The following is a 20,056-nucleotide window of genomic DNA, read 5'->3' on the forward strand; positions in this document are numbered from 1 at the left end:
CGAGAATAGAGTCTTGGCAACCCGACGCTAAAGTTTTATTAACCCTCCTTAAAAAAGGCGAGGACGGTACAATCAGATGAGATGGTCGAGGGTGAACGACATCCCCTTGATTTTGTTCACACTACTACAAAAATGGCCTTTGGCGGCAATTAATTAGCGGCAATACGGCAATGGTCGCTAATAAATTCTTTAAGCTTAAATATTAACGGCATATGACCATTAGCCAGTAAAAGATATCCTTTTACCGGCAATAAAAATTAATAGCCACTAAAAATTACTAATTGAAATTAATCTTTTATTATTATAACTTTCCCTCCACAAAAAGAGAAACATCTTTCCCTCCAATCTTTTTGATACCTTTTATCGTTTCCCTTCCCAAATAGAAAACAATTAGAAAATAATTGAATCAGTTGAATCGACTGTCGCTGCCACAAAAACCTAACTCGCTGCTGCATCAACGACAGTGCGATTTACCGCGATTTACAGTGCGTCAACGGCAGTGCCCATCTTCTTCCCAGGTAAATTCTATTCTTTCCTTGTTAATTTCTCTTCTTCCAATCGATTTACAGTAAATCAGTTCCTTGCAATCGATTTACAGTAGATTTTGGATTGATGCTGGTCGATTGATTTACAATAGATTCTGTGTACATTAATCTGGTAATACTCCTCCAATTATTTTGGACAAGAATTATCGATTCCCTCCAATTATAAAATAATAGGAAAACAATTAGACAACAATCGAAAGGCATCTGTCGCTGTCGCCTGCCATAAACCTAACTCACTACTGCGTCAACAGCCTGCTGTAGTGCCCGTCCATCTTCTTCCCATGTAACTTCTCTTCTTCCCATGTTAACTTCTCTTCTTTTCCAATTAAATCAGTCGATTGCAATTGATTTACAGTAGATTTTGGATTGATGCTTGTCGATTGATTTACAGTAGATTCTGTATACATTAATATGGTAAAAGTCATGTTATATGGATTTTCTTATTTGGATGTAGAAAATCCTGATTTAGGAAATTTGTTTCGGCCGCTTATCTCTTATATCTAAATTTCTCCTATGTTATAAACCAATTTTTGGGAAAGAAACTCATATAGTTGCCGAGGTTAATGTTCGTGTACATGGGATTCGTGTTCTGTATGGAGCGATGTATGTAGCATGGACAAATATTTTCAGATCCTTTAATAAGCATGAACGCTCTTTGTTACTTTAAGAATGACCTTCAAATGGTGTAAAACAGGCCCTCGGCTATTCATATATTAGATTAAATTTTTTTAAGTGCTTAGATAAAGAATATAAATATATAGAGTACCGTTGAGATATCTTTCTGATTGCAAAATCTTTCTACTGCCAAGACTTATTCTTTTCCGTGTTAAAGGTCAATGTCATGGGTGTGAGGTTTGCTAGAGCAGCAGTTATGAATAATCTATAAATTAATGTACTATTGAGTTAAAAGAAATAGCATGCATGTAGTAATTTGTAAATGATTATGAACCTATACTTACTAGAACATTTAAGGTTATAGTTAGAGTAGTAGTACAGAATTTCATCCTTAAGAGAGGTAAATGACATTTGTAAATGACATTGACAATGAATGTGATTCTGAATAAGATAGGTAGAACTTATAGAGTATTCTTATTGCAAATGTTATTTGAGAACTTCTAGGTATTTTTTTAATGCAGAAATTTGAATAAATATACTTTTTGCTTTCAATTTGAGCCATTTTATAGAAGATGCATGTTAGTCGGCTATGGATTTTCCATGTTTGTATTGGTTGATTTTTGGTTAAATTGAGTGAATTTTTTGTGCTTTCTTTTAGTTATATTTTGCTAATTGTAGTCCTTGTACTGCATTATGCTAAGGTGCTATTATAATTGGACAATAGTTTTTGCTGGTGCATCAATTCCTTTTATCTCTTGAACTATATTTGTCGCAAGGCTTTGTTTGTATGCACGAATTTCTATTCATTTATTTTTCATAGCTTGAGATGAGGACGATGATTCCTCCTATATTGCGTGTGACCTGTTGATTGGTTGGAGTTAATCTGGTACTAGTATAACTTAATGCAGCTAGATAGTTTCTTTATTTTGAAAAAAGAAGTATGCAAACTAGATGTCGCAACCGACTAGTAGTTGAACAAGATGAAGATGAAGATGTGAGACCTTATATTGAGCACTTGATAGATGGTCAAAACTATTCTAGAGCCCAGCCATATATTGAGCAGTTGATGGATAGTCAGAACCACTCTGATGCCCAAGCACGTGATGGTCAATCTAATGAGTTGAATAGTGCTGATGGTGGCACTGAGATTAAACATGATGAAGATTTAGGTAATGCTTCTATAGTATTGCAATCTGATTATGTATAACATTAGATGATAGCTTTCATTTGCTAGTATGTGTAAATTTGGCTGAGTTTGTTCTTAACTAAAACAGTTGCTAATGCTTCAGTGTACTACTTTGGCCTTAGTGAACCTTCTGTTAGTTACGAGCTTTGTTAGTTAAAAACTTTGTTAGTTGTGGACTACTTTGTTGGGTAAAAGGGCCAACTCTCATGCAAAGGATAGGCTCACACACTACATGTAAAGGAGTAACGTTCTGTTAGTTGTGTCTGCATCTTCTGGTTGTGCTGCAAATTGTGAAACTAACACAACTTCATTATTAGGATCATGTGCCTGCTTTCTTTCATGTGATGATTCTTGATTTCCTACAGCCTTAACTTCAGCTCCAATATGAGCACTTTATTGTAATTCCTTGATATTGTTGTGATATTTATAGTAATACTCCTGCTTTGGTAGTCTCTTTCAACAACGTAATGTTAAAGTATCTGGAGTTAGAATTCTTGAAGTCACCACATTATTCGAATTTTTTTCATTCTAGGTAATTCTGAAGCAAAAAAGGTTCTTGGGCCTACTTTACTAAAAGATATTTGAAAACTTCTGCCGGGGAAGATAATTGATGTGCCGTTTAATAATCGTAACCAAGCTATTGGGAAAGAGGGTCGAAAGCTTGCTAGCTTTGTAGGAATTATTGCCAGAACTCAAGAGCTAACCTCTACATGTAGATGATTGGAGAAATTTTGACAAAGAGAAAAAGAAAAAATTAGTGGATTTTGTGAGGGTATGGAAAGTTATTATTATTATTATTATTATTATTATTATTTTGTGAACATGCTATTTATACATGATGTTATCTTCTAAATATTGGCTTTTATTTTTTCAGAAGAAGTTCTCTATCCCAAAACGTGAAGAAGTGTGGGTCTTAAAGTCACTAGGAAAGAAATGGAAAGATTACAAGTGCGAGTTAAAGGGTGAATATATGCCAAAATATAAGACTAAAGACGCATTACTGAAAAATAGACCAAGTCGCATACCAAGGGATCAATGGAGTGGTCTTGTATCTTATTAGCTTTCTGATAAAGCTATGGTATGAACTTTCAAAATTCTCCTAGTCTGCTCATTTTCATAGCGTTTTTATTTTAGTTATGCTCAATTTTATTTATGATTTATAAGATAAAGTTTTAATATTTCAATGACAGAGACGTACCCAAGCAAACGATGCCTCACATAGGAGGATCCAAAAGTATTGTTACCTTGATGAATGTGTAGGTAAACTTGTGAAAATTACAAACTATAATATTTTAAACCTTTTTTTGTCACGCATATCTGATATCATTTTTATTGTATTAGGCTGTAAATGGGATTGAGCCTACACGAGCAGAAATTTTCTTATTAACTCATAAAAAACGTAAGGATGGTTGGCCACTGGATGATGATTTTGTCAAGACAATCGTAAGATTTATTCTTTCTTTTATTTTGTTGGTTTGATGACTCCATCAAACAATGTGCATTTTTTCCTGCTCATGAGTTCCAAAATTGATTTATTGTGTATTCTATGGTTAGAAAATGATAAATGAAAGGATGAGCAATAGTGAGAGATCTACTAAGCAGCCTCCTCGTAGTGTTGCTTGGGAAGGCAATGTGTATTCTCAGGTGTTGGGAAATGAAAAAAGTCGGTATGTTCGTGGTTTAGGACTTGGTCCAACTCCTTCTCTTCTATGGAGTAGTAGGTCTTCCTTAGGAAATATTATTGCAGGTGATTCTTCTAATGAGGTTATACAAAGGTTAGAACAAAAGATAATCAAGTTAAAGGAGAAACAAAATGAAGAAATGAATATGATGAAACAAAATCAGGAGATGATACAATCAGAATTACTCCAAATGAGACAACTCATGCGCAAATATGCTCCTGATGCATCTATGCCTTAAAGTAGCAATGGCACCTCAGGTGAACAAGTAACTCCATTTCATAAGCTTTAGACATTTTAAATAAAATTCTAATTATGTAAAAGTATTGTTATCTAATATGTTAATATTTATTAGATCCCTGATGTCAATAGTGGACATGAATGAGTACCACAAACATCAAATATACCTAGTGTTGCTGAAAATGCTCAACCTTCTCATGGTACTACTCATCTTTGTCCTTCGTCGCTATTGTTTGAGTTTTCCTCCTTCGATTTTTATTAATTTGTTTTTGTATTTAGACTTACCTTGGATGCTTCTTGCTTTTTATATTTCTCCCACTGTTGTTGATGTCGCAAAGGTTGTGAGAATATTTAGAAGTACAAGACACACTAGCATGTATTGAATATTTCGATTATAGCCTGCCTAGGAGTTTCCTTCTTGTAAACAAGGAAAGAAAGTAGCAGACAAATTTAAATATATTAGTTATGTGCCATTTAAGTTTTTCTTTTTTGATAGGTTTTTAGTTCTATGTCCTGCACTTTTGCGCATAGTTGGCCTTGCACTGTTTGCTCCAAAATTCGTGTGACCTCCAGTTGCAAATCGATGAAGTTTTTACATGAGGCCAAACCCAGGATATTGAATTAATGAAATGCATTGCGTTCTTGCTCCTCACTCCACCCATTATACCCATCTTTTGGATCCAAAGTCCAGTACCTCGTGAGATTTCCACGCTTAAAATTCTGGGCAGCCATCTCTTGCGTTTCAAATCTTGTGATGCACCTGTTGTGGATGAAATGCCTGTTGTTTGTACCATGATATTCAACACATTAGAGTATTGGATCTTCAGCATTTCATTCCTATGTGTGAGGGCCAAGGCAAGGCTGTCCAGTTTCAGTTTCTCCCTTTCAAACCTTGATTCCAAGCTTGATTTGTTCATATCTTCCTTCCAGTTGTGCTGCATCGTTAAGTTATTCTGAATATTCTGAAAATGCATTCGATAAATTGCCATGTCACTGCATTTTAATTTTACTGCTGCATGACTCTTGATGATCCCACACCATTGTAGCATTGTTTCCACCAGTGATAACCCATAACTGCTTGATGTAATCCACACGATCCATGCTTGTGCCTATGTTTAAATTCCTTTCAATGGAATGATCACACAATCTAGTAGCACACATTGAATCTCTATTAAAACATAGGGGTTGAAAACAATATCTTTTCCTACAAAAATGAAAACATCGTTAAGTAAAACAAGTGTCTCCATATTCTCCTCCAGTAGGACTTGAATATGAAGACAATAGCTTCCTCATCCTTTCTTCATTCTCCAAGTTCTGATAATTCCCATCCAAACTATTTCTTCCACCCTTATCCGTAAATAGGGGCATTGTAACTTAGCACTATTGACCATCCTTTTCCCTTGTACCTCCAGTTGCGCAAAACTATTAGCCTCACAATTCCAATTAGCCAGTGCATAGTTAGCTAAATAGTCCGCCAATTTGTTGCCTTCTCGCATTATATGTGTTATATTGCTATGACAACACCTCATGATCTCCTTGTTCTCCTCCACCTATGCATTTACTGACCAAGGTGCATCCCATGTACCATCAATCACCTTCTTCATCATTAATGAATCTGTTTGCATTGAGATATGGTTGTAACCATGCATTGAGTTCATTTGGTCAGTAACTATTTCTGCATCTCCCCTTCTCTGACAAATGATGATGCTACGCCTAGCATCAGGTACTTGGGCTAATAATTCAAGTGAATCACAACTAGACTATGTTTTGTTGTAAATTGCTTTCTTAATTGGAATTGTCTTGGTTTATGCTTCTAGCTTGTGCATACAAAATTGTATTTTTCCTGCCAAATGTTAGGGACCGAGTGTCATCTTAATTGTCTGATGTAACTGCAGTGTCAAAATGTTAGATGGTTGGCACGTGCAAGTTCTTTGAACGCTGCATTTAAACCTGTTAGTTGAGCATTACATTCTCTCAAGCTTACTATCTATTCAGCTTCATTGAGCATTACTTCCTGCTCCCTTAATTCATCTTTGAGTGCTGGTGATCTCGATGTATTCATTGAATTGAATCAGTGAGTTGAGTCGAGCTTCTTGATTGAATTCTGGTTTGAATTGAGTGTTGGTTCGACTATCTGCTGCTAAGAAGATTGTTGGATTGAAGAATAAAACTGGTTTTACTAAGTTTCAGTAGGTAGTTGTTGAAGTTTGGGTTCAGAACAAAAGTTTGATCAGCTGAGTTCAGTCTTCTTAATTCTTCAGCAGTTTATTTCTTAATTTGCACCACTGCAGTATCTTAGTAAAGTGTGGACTGTTTTGAGTTGGAAAATGAAATCTCCAAGTGTTTGAACTAGGTTTGGCTACCAGCTGTGCACCAGTCTTATACCAGGCCTTTGATTGAATGACCTTATAGTAGAAGGACTCCCTAGTGCCCCCAACCAGTACCTTGTTTCCATGTTTTTTTCCCACAACACCTTAGTATACTTCAGTGTAGGTGTATATTGTTCCATCATGTTAAATAAATCTGGCCACCTATGAGGGATGTTCTGAATACCTGGCTTCCTTAATTTGATGAGAGACTGCATAGTGGAGGACATCTGATAAATAACCTTAATTTGATGAGAGACTGCATAGTGGAGGACATCTGATAAATAACCCTGCTGACAGTCGCTTTAAGTTTACTTTATTTTCCCTTTTTCCTTGTTCTAATCAATTTGATTGAAATGTTCATATTTTAGCTTAGTTGTTTTTGCTTATAGATGTTAGGTGAGGGAGTTGGTTAATCTAACAGTGATTGAATCTTCAAGATGTTTTTTTCACATTATACTTTCTCTTGTGACACAATTATTTTATAATTTTAGGTCATACCGTCGATGTTGGATAATTTAACGGGTGAAAGATTTCAAAATGATGAAAAGTTGCGAAAATCATTTGAATACCATTATTCGTATATAATGACATTATCTATTTAGTCTAAATAATATATTTTTATGTTTTAAGTTAATGTGATATTAATATTTTTGATTAGTACTTCCTTTTGTTTGTTAAGATTAATGAGATATATTATGTTTTTTTGAATTAATATTAATATATTTTATTATTTGAGTCATATTATGTACGAATGTAGTAATTATTATTAATTGTGGCTAAACTATTTATAATTGATGTAAAACAATTGTTGTTAAAGATATTGACTTTTAGCGGCAATTTAGTTAAACATATTAGCCATTATAATGGAAGCTAAAAGGGCAAACTAAGATGTTTTCTAAAGGGATACTATGGACATTTTAATTGCCACAAAATAATTGCCATTAAAGATGTGAACTTTTAGTGACAATTATTTTTAATTTAGCGGCTATAAAAATAGATGCTAAAGAAGTATAATTAGCTGTTTGGATTGGATTTAGTAGCCATTATAATTGCCATAAATAATTGCCCTTAAAGATGCAAATTTTTAGCGGCATTTATTTTGAATGTAGCGGCTATAATAATGAACGCTAAAGAAGTATAATTAGCCGTTTTGGATTGGATTTAGTAGCCATTATAATTGCCGCAAATAATTGCAGTTAAAGATAATAATTTTTAGTGGCAATAAAATATACCGTTTACCAGCTTTTGCGAGAAAAGCCGCTAAAGGCTTTGCCGACCCCGGTTTCAACTGCAAAAGACTAATGGCCGGTAAAAGATCTAGCGGCTATTATTATTGCCGCTAAAGCCATTTTGTATTGCTGCTAAAGATCTTATTTGTAGTAGTGTCACAAAGTATCGAATCAAAATAACGATCCGCCAAAAAGAAAGATGAAACTGACCTAGGGTTATTTGGTATTGACGGCAGAAGTCACTAATAACGGAATCGAGGGGACCTAACGTGAAAGGGTAAGTATACACACTTAAAAACCCTTTCACGTAAGTGGTGATATCTTCGTCAGAAGAAGGGATTATTATTTCTTCACCCTCCCAATTGCAATCGTTTTTCAGCTGTTTGAGGTGCCTCTCGGTTATCGAACACATGTACCTCGATACTGGCTCACATCGGCCGGGAACCGACGAGCCTTTATCGACCTTAAAATCAGAGGTAAGAACACATGCCCCAAGAACGCACTCCTCAGGTCGTGGCTCTACCGGTGTTTTGTTGGCGACAGACTGTGAAGATGAAGCTTTCTCTTTCTAAGGAATGGTTTGTGATGTTTTCACCATTTTCGAATTTAAAGGTCAAGAATAGAAGAAAATGACAAAGATTTGGTAATTTTGAAGAAGGGCTTTTGCAAAGAGGAATCACAGATTTGCGAATAAACTCAGAGGGTACGAAAAACAACTTGGAAAATTTGGAAGATTGAAGATGTAAAAATGGTAAATGGTAAAAGGAAGGGCTATTTATAGATTAAAGCAATGGCGTTTCAATGTCAGCGGTGGCCGACCACCGTCTGACATACATTAAATGCCTTAAAAAACTAAATCGACGGACAGCTATCACGTGCGTCATAATCGAGCCCAATGTGAACGTCAGCTTATAATCTAATTGAGCCATTAAGAAATCATATCGTTTCTCACCACATCCTTCCCGAGAAACGAGAGGACTATTTGTATATGGTCGAAATAGATTTAGGCCTTCGTACGATTGATCAAGGTCAAAACATAATAGATCGAAGAAAGACTTCGTAATATCGAGATGGGTTCCGAATATGGTACAAACAAGCTTTGGATTCCAGGTATAGGTCAAACACCGAGTTCGAAGTCATCATCGAGCTCGGGTTCGGATCGAACTATGATGAGATGATTTCGAGCTTAAGGGGCAGAGGCCTACCGGGATCGAGTCCGAATCATCACCTGACCCCAAGTTCGTATCGAGCTCTAGAAGCACTACTGACCGGCACCGAGGCCGATCGAGCTCGAGCCCACAGACAAGAGCCGTTGCAAACACACTAAGGGAGAGAATCTCGGCGGGAATAAGAAAAAAACTGATTTATCATGGACTCTCTACTATGTATTTTTAATTATATCTAAAGTAGGATCCTCCACTATAAAGAGCATGACTACATTTACGTACAGGGTAGCTTTTTGCTTACATTGTAATTCAAGCACCATACTCTCCTATTGTGATGACCTAAAAGGTCATTTTATGTTTTAGAACTCGAATATGCGCTCTTAAGAATTAAAAATCTCATTTTTACCCTCCTCGTTTTGTGTACGCAGTCCGGGCAATTTTCCGGAAAGCTTTTATGTTCAAAACTAATGAAAATAAGAATTTTTGCCTTAAAAGTTAATTTTAGTTGACTTTGGTCAACATTTTTAGTAAACGGGCCCGGATCCGTATTTTTGACAGTCCCGGTAGGTCTGTATCAAATTATAGGACCTGGGCATAGCCCAAAATTGAATTCGGAGGTCCCTAGTTTGAGTTATGAATTTTTGATGAAAATTAAAAGTTTGAAAATTATTTATTTTTAAGAATTTATTGATATTTGGTATTGTTAGTATCGGGTCCGTATTTTGATTTCGGAGCCCGGTACAGGTTCATTATGATATTTAAGACTTGTCTAAAATTTGGTGAGAAACGAAGTTGATTTGACGTGATTCGGACGTCCAGTTGAGAAAATAGAAATTTTAAAGTGGTCTTGAGAATTTCATATGATTTGGTACTAAATTCGTAGTTCTTAGTGTTATTTTGGCGATTTGATCGCGCGAGCAAGTTCGTATGATGTTTATAGAGTTGTGTGCATGTTTGGTTTGGAGCCCCGAGGGCTCGGGTGAGTTTTGGATAGGCTACGGAGTAATTTGGACTTACAAAAATAGTTGGTGTGCTTTAGCTGTGTTGCAGGTCTCAGACCTCGCCAATGTGAGGTCAGGGTTGGAATATGCAATCACAAATGAGGTCGCATTTGCGAATTTCTCATCGCAAATGCGAAGAGAAGCTGGGCCAGCCTGTGTTCGCAATTGCGAACGTTTCTTCGCATTTGCGAAGGGAGTCTGGGAGGGGTATGGATCGCAAATGCGATCTTTTGTCCGCATTTGCGAGGTCAGTGATCGCAATTGCGACACTTTCCTCGCATTTGCGAAGGGCAGAAGGATTGTGAAGGCTTCGCAATTGCGAGCTTTGCATTTGCGAAGATCATGTCGCAAATGCGACGTTTGCAGCAGAACAAAATCTAAGGTTTTCATGGTAGAATTAGGGGTTTTGGGTGGAAACTAGGGATTGCGGAAATTTGGGGATTTAGACCTCAATTTGAGGTCGGAATCCAAAACCAATTATATATTCGGGCTCGGGGTGAATGGGTAAATGGATTTTGGTCCGAACCTCGGGTTTTGACCAAGCGGGCCCGGTGGTCGATTTTCGACTTTTTGGAGGGAAGTTTTAATTTATGCAATATAATTGATTCCTTTAGAAATATTTGATATTATTGAGCCATTTTTTAATAGATACGAGTGGTTTGGAGGTGAATTCCAAAGGAAAAGCTGTGATTGAGAATTAAGTGGCCTTCCGAGCGAGGTAAGTGTTGTGTCTAACCCTGACTTGAGGGAATTAGGAACCTTAGATTACTTGCTAAGTGAAATTCATGTGAGCGGCGTATATGTGAGGTGACGAGTATTTATGCGCCGCCAATTTACCTGTTTTCCATGTTTCTCAGTTTTCTTATATTGTCTCATTCCTATGCCTAATTGCGATGTGTTATACAAGTGTTGTTCAATTGATCGCCATTATTTGTTTACGGATTTTCTGGTGATAATTGAGTTTTTATTTCTAAGTTGAGATTGATGTTATAGAACCAAATGTGGAAGTAAACTTTGTACTTGCTATTCTATCTCCCTATTGTTATTTATGCATTGCATTATGGTAAGGGAGAGTGTTAATGCACGGAGGGTGATGCCGTGCCTAATTGTGAGTGTTAATTCATGAAGGTTAATGCCGTGCCATATTGTGAGTATTAATGCACGAAGGGTGATGCCGTGCCATATTGTGAGTATTAATGCATGAAAGGTAATGCTGTGCCATATTGTGAGTATTAATGCACGAAGGGTGATGCCGTGCCATATTGTGAGTGTTAATGCACAGAGGGTGATGTCGTGCCATGATATGAGAGTTAATGCACGAAGGGGGATGCCATGCTTTTTATTAATTTTATGGTGAGATTGAGAGTAAAAACACGAAGGGTGATATCGTGCATGTTTCCTTACTGTATTCACTATTCCTGTTGATTCATGGTATATTGACTGCTCCGGTGATCATCCTGTTGTAGTTCTTTATCTTGTATTCCCCTCACTATGTTTCCCTCCCGACAATTCCTGTTTATTTCCTCATTTCTGTTATTTGTATATACACTGTTAAATTGTACAAGTTGATTTGTAGGTGCCTTGCCTTAGCCTCGTCACTACTTCGTCGAGGTTAGGCTCGACACTTACCAGTACATGGGGTCGGTTGTACTGATACTGCACTCTGTACTTTCTGTGCATATTTTTGATACCGGCTTCGGTTGATTGAGATTTTGCTATTGGTTCGCTATCCGGAGACTCAAGGTAGATCTGTCGGCGTTCACAAACCTTGAAGTCCTCGTCTATCTTTTCTGTTCTATTGTTTCTTCCATTTAGACAGTTGTATTTCTTTCTGACTATTACTTGTAGAAAATTCTAGAATGCTCGTGAATTGTGACTCCAGATCCGGGTGGTAGTAATTAATATCGTTTTATGATATTCCGCGCTTATTATATTTCATCTTAGTTAATTATTGTTAATTAATGAATGAAAATAGGGAATTGGTTTAATGATTCTCTAACGTTGGCTTGCCTAGCAAGTGAAACGTTAGGTGCCATCACGGTCCCGTCGGTGGGAAATTTCGGGTCGTGACAGTTGGTATCAGAGCACTAGGTTGCCTAGGTCTCACGATTCACGAGCAAATTTAGTAGAGTTTGGAGGATTGGTACGGAGACGTTTGTGCTTATCTTCCAGAGGCTATGAAGTTTAGGAACAAGTTCCACTTCTATTCTTCTCTGTCGTGCGATTTTGCTTTCTCAATGCTAATTGAACTCTTCTACTCTTATTCTCTCGCAGATGACGAGAACACGTACCGCTTCCTCAGCTGAGCAGCAGCCAGAGCCTCTAGTGGCAACTCCTATGCGAGGCAGAGGTCAAGGCCGAAGCCGTGCCAGAGGCCGAGGCAGGGGCAGGGCTCAGCCTAGGGCCCGAGCAGCAGCCCCAATAGTGGAGTCTCAGATAGAGCTTGGCGAGGAGGTTCCAGCCCAGACTGTTCCTGCCGGACCAACTCAAGTTCCGGAGGGGTTCATTGCTACCCAGTACTTCGGGATGCTTTGGTCCGTTTGGTGGGCCTTATGGAGAGTGCGGCCCAGACTGGCGCATTTACCATGGCACCAGCAGTCTCTCAAGCTGGAGGAGGAGCCCAGACTCTTTACCACTCCCTCTCCGGAGCAGATAGCTCCCCAGTATCAGGCTCCAGCAGCTCAGCCAGTCGGATTAGTTCAGCCAGTTATTGCGGCACAGGTCGGAGATGGGCCAGCTATGTCTTCTGAGGCTTTATGGAGATTGGACAAGTTTACCAAGCTCTTTCCTGTTCACTTCAGTAGTGCTTTTTCAGAGGATCCCAGGAGTATCTTGACAGCTATCACGAGGTTCTACGAAACATGGGTATAGTGGAGATTAATGGGGTCGATTTTGCTACATTTCAGATGACTGGTACCGCCAAGAAATGGTGGAGAGATTACTTGTTGACCAGACCAGCTGGGTCACCTGATCTTACTTGGGACCAGTTCCCTCAGCTCTTCATAGAGAAGTTTATGCCTATTACATTGAGAGAGGAGAGTCGCCGTCAGTTTGAGCGTCTCCAACAGGGCAGTATGACTGTTACTTAGTATAAGACCTGTTTTATAGTTTTGGCCCGTCTTGCCATTCTTATGCTTCCCACCGAGAGAGAGGGTGAGGAGGTTTATTGATAGACTTGCTCAGCCTATCAGATTTCAGATGGCTAAGGAGACTAGGAGTGAGATTTCTTTTCAGGCGGCTGCTAATGTCGCTAGACGGGTCAAAATGGTTCTTACTCAGGGAGGTCAGGGGTTTGACAAGAGACCTCGTCATTTCGGTGAATTCAGCGGTGCCTCACCTAGAGGCAAGAGTACTTTTGGTAGAGGCCATCCTCCCAGGCCGTTTCATTCAGCGCTCCAGGCATCCCACGGTGCCTCGGGTGGTCGTGGCCCTTAGAAGCATTATTCCGACCAGCTAGCCTATAGTGCACCGCTAGCTCCTATTAGTGCACCCCCACTCCAGAGTTATCAAGGTGGTTATTCGGGTCGACATGGTCATTTTCAGGGTCAGCAGTCACCGCAACCGAAGCTATGTTATACTTGTGGTGATCTGAGACACATTGCTAGATTTTTCCCTCAAGCAACGGGCAACTCACAGCATCAGAGTTCTCGTGCCATGGTTCCGGAACTAGTTGCTACACCACCTGCTCAGCCAGTCAGAGGCAGGGGTCAGGCAGCCAGAGGTAGGGGCCAGACAGTTAGAGGTAGAGGTCAGGCCGTTAGAGGTGGAGACCAGCCGGTTAGAGGCTATCCCAGGGACATAGTTCACGGTGGTGGGGCCCAGCCTCGATGTTATGCTTTCATAGCCATGCCTGAGGCTGAGTCATTTGACGCTGTTATCACAGGTACTATTTCAGTTTGCAGTAGAGATGCTTCAGTTCTATTTGATCCGGGATCTACTTACTCCTATGTGTCATCCGATTTTGCTTCCTATTTGGTTGTGCCCCGTGATTCTTTGAGTGCTCCTGTGTATGTGTCCACACCAGTAGGAGATTCTATTGTTGTAGATCGTGTTTATCGTTCGTGTGTGATTGCCATTAGGAGAATTGAGACTCGTGTAGATCTTCTACATCTTGACATGGTTGATTTTGATGTCATACTGGGTATGGATTGGCTGTCACCTTATCATGTTATATTAGATTGTCACGCCAAGACGGTGACCTTAGCCTTGTAGGGGTTGCCTCGATTAGAGTGGAGAGGGAATCTTGGCCATTCTGCCAGCAAGCTTATCTCTTATGTGAAAGCTCGACATATGGTCGAAAAGGGGTGCCTAGCTTATTTGGCTTATGTCCGCGATTCTAGTGCGGAGGTTCCTTTCATAGATTCGGTGCTGGTTGTTCGTAAGTTTCCAGAGGTGTTTCCTGCAGACCTGCCGGGGATGCCACCCGACAGGGATATTAATTTCTACATTGATCTGGCTCCGGGCACTCAGCCTATTTCCATTCCTCCATATTGCATGGCCCCGCCAGAGTTGAAAGAATTGAAGGAGCAGTTGCAAGATTTGCTTGATACGGGCTTCATTAGACCTAGTGTCTCGTCCTGGGATGCACCCGTGTTGTTTTTGAAGAAGAAATATGGATCGTTGAGGATGTGTATAGATTATCGGCAGTTGAACAAATTCACCATCAAGAACAAGTACCTATTGCCGAGGATTGATGATTTATTTGATCAGCTACAGGGTGACAAGGTGTTTTCAAAGATTGATTTGAGATCTGGCTACCATCAGTTGAGGATTAGGGCATCCGATGTTCCTAAGACAGCTTTTCGGACTCGGTATGTGCATTATGAATTTCTAGTGATGTCATTTGGGTTGACAAATGCCCCAGCATCATTCATGGATTTGATGAATCGGGTGTTCAAACCCTACTTGGATTCCTTATTGGTTGTGTTTATTGATGATATCTTGATCTACTCCCACAGTCGAGAGGAGCATGAGCAGCACCTTCGGATCATTCTTTAGACTCTGAAAGACAGCCAGTTATATGCTAAGTTCTCAAAATGCGAGTTTTGGTTGCGTTTAGTTGCTTTCTTGGGTCACGTTGTATTAGTAGAGGGTATTCAGGTGGATCCTAAGAAGATTGAGGTAGTTCAGAACTGGCCTAGACCCACATAAGCTACAGAGATCCGTAGTTTCCTGGGTTTGGCGGGCTATTACCATCGATTTGTGGAGGGGTTTTCATCCATAGCAGCCCTGCTGACCATATTGACCCAGAAGGGTACCCCATTTAGGTGGTCAGACGAGTGTGAAGCGAGCTTTCAGAAGCTCAAGACTGCTTTGACCACGGCACCAGTGTTGGTGTTACCCGCAGGTTCAGGATCTTATACAGTATATTGTGACGCATCTCGTATTGGTCTGGGTACGGTATTAATGCAGGGTGACAAGGTTATTGCATATGCTTCGCGGAAGCTGAAGGTTCACGAGAAGAATTACACTGTTCATGATCTAGAGCCGGCAACCATTGTTCACGCGCAGAAGATTTGGAGGCACTATCTTTACGGCGTGCCATGTGAGGTATTCACTGATCATCAGAGCTTGCAGTATTTGTTCAAGTAGAAGGAACTCAATTTGAGGCAGAGGAGGTGGCTGGAGCTATTGAAAGACTATTAAATATCACCATATTGTATCATCCCGGGAAGGCCAATGTGGTGGCCGATACTTTAAGTAGAAAGTCAGTCAGTATGGGTAGCCTTGCATATATTCCAGTTGGTGAGATACCACTTGCATTGGATGTTCAGGCCTTGGCCAACCAGTTCGTGAGGTTAGATATTTCTGAGCCCAGCCGTGTTCTAGCTTGTACAGTTGCTCGTTCTTCCTTGTTTGAGCGCATCAAAGATCGGCAGGATGACGATCCTCATTTACTTTTCCTTAGAGACACAGTGTGACACGGTGGTGCCAAGCAGGTTACTGTTGGAGATGACGGAGTTTTGAGGATGCGGGGTCGTATTTATGTGCCTAATGTGGATGGGCTTCGTGAGTTGATACTTGAGGAGGCTCACAGTTCTCGGTATTCTATTCACCCGGGAGCTGCTAAGATGTACTAGGACCTGCGGCAACATTATTGGTGGTGGAGGATGAAGAAAGATATAGTTCCTTACGTAGCCCGGTGCCTAAATTGTCAGCAGGTAAAATATGAGCATCAAAGACCCGGGGGTTTGCTTCAGCAGATGGAGATTTCCTGAGTGGAAGTGGGAGCGTATCACTATGGAATTTGTTGTTGGACTCCCACAGACTCAGAGGAAGTTCGACGCCGTATGGGTTATTATGGATAGGCTGACTAAGTCAGCGCACTTCATTCCTGTGGCAGTTACCTATTCCTCAGAGCGGTTAGAAGAGATTTATATTCGTGAGATCGTCCATCTTCACGGTGTGCCCGTGTCCATTATATCTGACCGAGGTATGCAGTTTACCTCACATTTCTAGAGGGCCGTACAGCGTGAGTTAGGCACGCGAGTGGAGTTGAGTACAACATTTCATCAACAGACAGACGGACAGTCAGAGCGCACTATTCAAATATTGGAAGATATGCTCCGTGTTTGTGTTATAGACTTTGGAGGTTATTGGGATCATTTCTTGCCACTTGCGAATTTGCTTATAATAATAGCTACCAGTCGAGCATTCAGATGGCTCCATATGAGGCATTATACGGAAGGCGATGCCGATCGCCAGTTGGTTAGTTTGAACCGGGAGAGGCTCGGTTGTTGGGTACCGATTTGGTACAGGATGCCTTGGATAAGGTCAAGATTATTCAGGATCGACTTCGCACAGCTCAATCTAGGAAAAAGAGTTATGTCGACCGTAAAGTTCATGATATTGCATTCATGGTTGGAAAAAGAATATTGCTCCGGGTTTCACCTATGAAAGGTGTAATGAGGTTCGGAAAGAAGGGCAAGTTGAACCCTAGGTATATCGGACCCTTTGAAATTCTTGAAAGGGTGGGTAAAGTAGCCTACAAGCTTGCATTACCACCTAGTTTATCAGCGGTTCATCCGGTGTTCCATGTGTCTATGCTATGGAAATATCATGGTGACCTGACCCACGTGTTAGATTTCAGCTCTGTCCAATTGGACAAGGATTTGACTTACGAGGAGGAGCTGCTGGCTATTCTAGCCCGGCAGGTTCGCTAGTTGAGATCAAAGAGTTACCCTTCAGTTCGAGTACAGTAGAGAGGTCAACCTATTGAGGTAGCTACTTGGGAGTCCGAATCCGATATGCGGAGTAGATATCCCCACCTTTTCACCAGCCCAGGTACTTTTCTATGTCCGTTCGAGGACGGACGGTTGTTTTAGAGGCGGAGATTGTGATGACCCAAAAGGTCATCTTATGTTTTAGAACTCGAATCTGCGCTCTTAAGCCTTAAAAATTTCATTTTTACCCTCCTCGATTTGCGTGCACAGTCCGGGTAGGTTTCCGAGAAGCTTTTATGTTGAAAACTAATGAAAATAAGAATTTTTGCCTTAAAAGTTGATTTTAGTTGACTTCGGTCAACATTTATGGTAAACGAGCTTGGATCCGTGTTTTGACGGTCCCGGTAGGTCCGTATCGAATTATGGGACCTGGGCATATGCTTAGCATTGAATTCGGAGGTCCCTAGCTTAAGTTATGAATTTTTGATGAAAATTAAAAGTCAGGAAATTATTTATTTTTAAGAATTTATTGATATTTGGCTTTGTTAGTATCGGGTCTGTATTTTAGTTCCGGAGCCCGGTACAGGTTCATTATGATATTTAAGACTTGTTTGTGAAATTTGGTGAGAAACGGAGTTGATTTAACGTGATTCGGACGTCCAGTTGAGAAAATAGAAATTTTAAAGTATTCTTGAGAATTTCATTTGATTTGGTACTAAATTCGTAGTTCTAGGTGTTATTTTGGCGATTTGATCGCGCGAGCAAGTTCGTATGATGTTTTTAGACTTGTGTGCATGTTTGGTTTGGATCCCCGAGGGTTCTAGGAGGGGTACGGATTGCAAATGCTATCTTTTGTCCGCATTTGCGAGGTCAGTGATCGCAATTGCGACACTTTCCTCGCATTTGCGAAGGGCAGCAGGATTGTGAAGGCTTCGCAATTGCGATAGCCCCTTCGCAATTGCGAGCTTCGCATTTGCGAAGCTTAGGTCGCAAATGCGACGCCTGCAGCTGAACAAAATGACTTTTGGACGGGAATTTTCATTCATTTCCCAAATTTTCAAGACCTAAAATACAAGAGGCGATTTTCCAAAGACCATCTCTTCCCCAAATTATAGGTAAGTGATTCAAAACTGGTTTCTTTCAATCTTTCACTATATTTTACAAGATTTCAACCTAAAATCTAAGGTTTTCATGGTAGAATTAGGGGTTTTGGGGAGAAACTAGGGATTTCGGAAATTTGGGGATTTAGACCTCAATTTGAGGTCGGATTCCAAAACCAATTATATATTCGGGATCGGGGGTGAATGGGTAAATGGATTTTGGTCCGAACCTCGGGTTTTGATCAAGCGGGCCCGATGGTCGATTTTCGAGTTTTTGGAGGAAAATTTAATTTATGCAATATAATTGATTCCTTTAGAAATATTTGATATTATTGAGTCATTTTTGAATAGATACGAGTGGTTTGGAGGTGAATTCCAAATGAAAAGCTGTGATTGAGAATTAAGTGGCCTTCAGAGCGAGGTAAGTGTTGTGTCTAACCCTGACTTGAGGGAATTAGGAACCTTAGATTACTTGCTAAGTGAAATTCATGTGAGCGACGTATATGTGAGGTGACGAGTACTTATGCGCCGCCAATTTACCTGTTTTCCATGTTTCTCAGTTTTTCTTATATTGTCTCATTCCTATGTCTAATTGCGATGTGTTATACAAGTGTTGTTCAATTGATCGTCATTATCATGTTTACGGATTTTTTTGGTGATAATTGAGTTTTTATTTCAAAGTTGAGATTGATGTTATGGAACCAAATGTGGAAGTAAGGTGTGTACTTGCTATTCTATCTCCTTGTTGTTATTTATGCATTGCATTATGGTAAGGGAGAGTGTTAATGCACGAAGGGTGATGCCATGCTTAATTGTGAGTGTTAATGCACGAAGGGTGATGCCGTGCCATATTGTGAATATTAATGCACGAAGGGTGATGCCGTGCCATATTGTGAGTATTAATGCATGAAGGGTAGTGTCGTGCCATATTATGAGTATTAATGCACGAAGGGCGATGCCGTACCATATTGTGAGTGTTAATGCACGGAGGGTGATGCTGTGCCATGATATGAGAGTTAATGCACGGAGATGCCGTGCCGTTTCTATTAATTTTATGGTGAGATTGAGAGTAAAAGTACGAAGGGTGATGCCGTGCATTTTTTCTTACTGTATTCACTATTCCTATTGATTCATGGTATATTGACTGCTCCGGTGATCATCATGTTGTAGTTCTTTATCTTGTATTCCCCTCAGTATGTTTCCTTCCCGACAATTCCTGTCTATTTCCTCATTTCTGTTATTTATATATACACTGTGAAATTGTACAGGTTGATTTGTAGGTGCCTTGCCTAAGCCTCGTCACTACTTCGTCGAGGTTAGGCTCGACACTTACCAGTACATAGGTTCGGTTGTACTGATACTGCACTCTGCACTTTTTGTGCATATTTTGATACCGGTTCGGGTTGATCGAGATTTTGCTATTGGTCCGCTGTCCGGAGACTCAAGAAAAATTTTTGTCGGCGTTCACAGACCTTGAAGTCCTGCCTATCTTTTTTGTTCTACTGTTTCTTCCATTTAGACAGTTGTATTTCTTTCTGACTATTACTTGTAGCAAATTCTAGAATGCTTGTGAATTGTGACTCCAGATCCGGGGGTAGTAATTAATACAGTTTTATGATATTCCGCGCTTATTATATTTCATCTTAGTTAATTATTGTTAATTACTGAATGGAAATAGGGAATTGGTTTAATGATTCTCTAACGTTGGCTTGCCTAGTAAGTGAAATGTTAGGCGCCATCACGGTCCCGTCGGTGGAAAATTT

General features: G+C 39.9%; 1 protein-coding gene across 10 annotated transcripts; it reads left to right on the forward strand.

Annotated features, from left to right (window-relative positions):
* Positions 1-333: 333 nt before the first annotated feature.
* On the forward strand, positions 334-19,927 carry LOC104120452 (uncharacterized). Of its 10 annotated transcripts, XR_011409574.1 has the most exons (9): positions 334-518; positions 2,069-2,329; positions 2,879-3,118; positions 3,221-3,424; positions 3,537-3,602; positions 3,688-3,789; positions 3,901-4,285; positions 4,381-4,465; positions 19,562-19,927. XR_011409574.1 is itself a non-coding variant. In XM_070181380.1 (8 exons), the coding sequence occupies exons 4-7, from the start codon at positions 3,422-3,424 to the stop codon at positions 4,264-4,266; spliced, it is 537 nt and encodes a 178-aa protein (XP_070037481.1). In that variant the 5' UTR covers positions 334-518; positions 2,069-2,329; positions 2,879-3,118; positions 3,221-3,421; the 3' UTR covers positions 4,267-4,293; positions 4,381-4,751. The 10 variants fall into 10 exon arrangements, 7 of the variants coding, with proteins under 7 accessions (XP_070037481.1, XP_070037475.1, XP_070037480.1 ...); XM_070181380.1 differs by lacking the exon at positions 19,562-19,927 and having other exon boundaries at positions 3,901-4,293; positions 4,381-4,751; XM_070181374.1 differs by lacking the exon at positions 19,562-19,927 and having other exon boundaries at positions 4,381-4,751.
* Positions 19,928-20,056: the final 129 nt, after the last annotated feature.

Source organism: Nicotiana tomentosiformis, chromosome 7 (assembly GCF_000390325.3).
Source record: "Nicotiana tomentosiformis chromosome 7, ASM39032v3, whole genome shotgun sequence".
Lineage (NCBI taxonomy): Eukaryota > Viridiplantae > Streptophyta > Magnoliopsida > Solanales > Solanaceae > Nicotiana > Nicotiana tomentosiformis.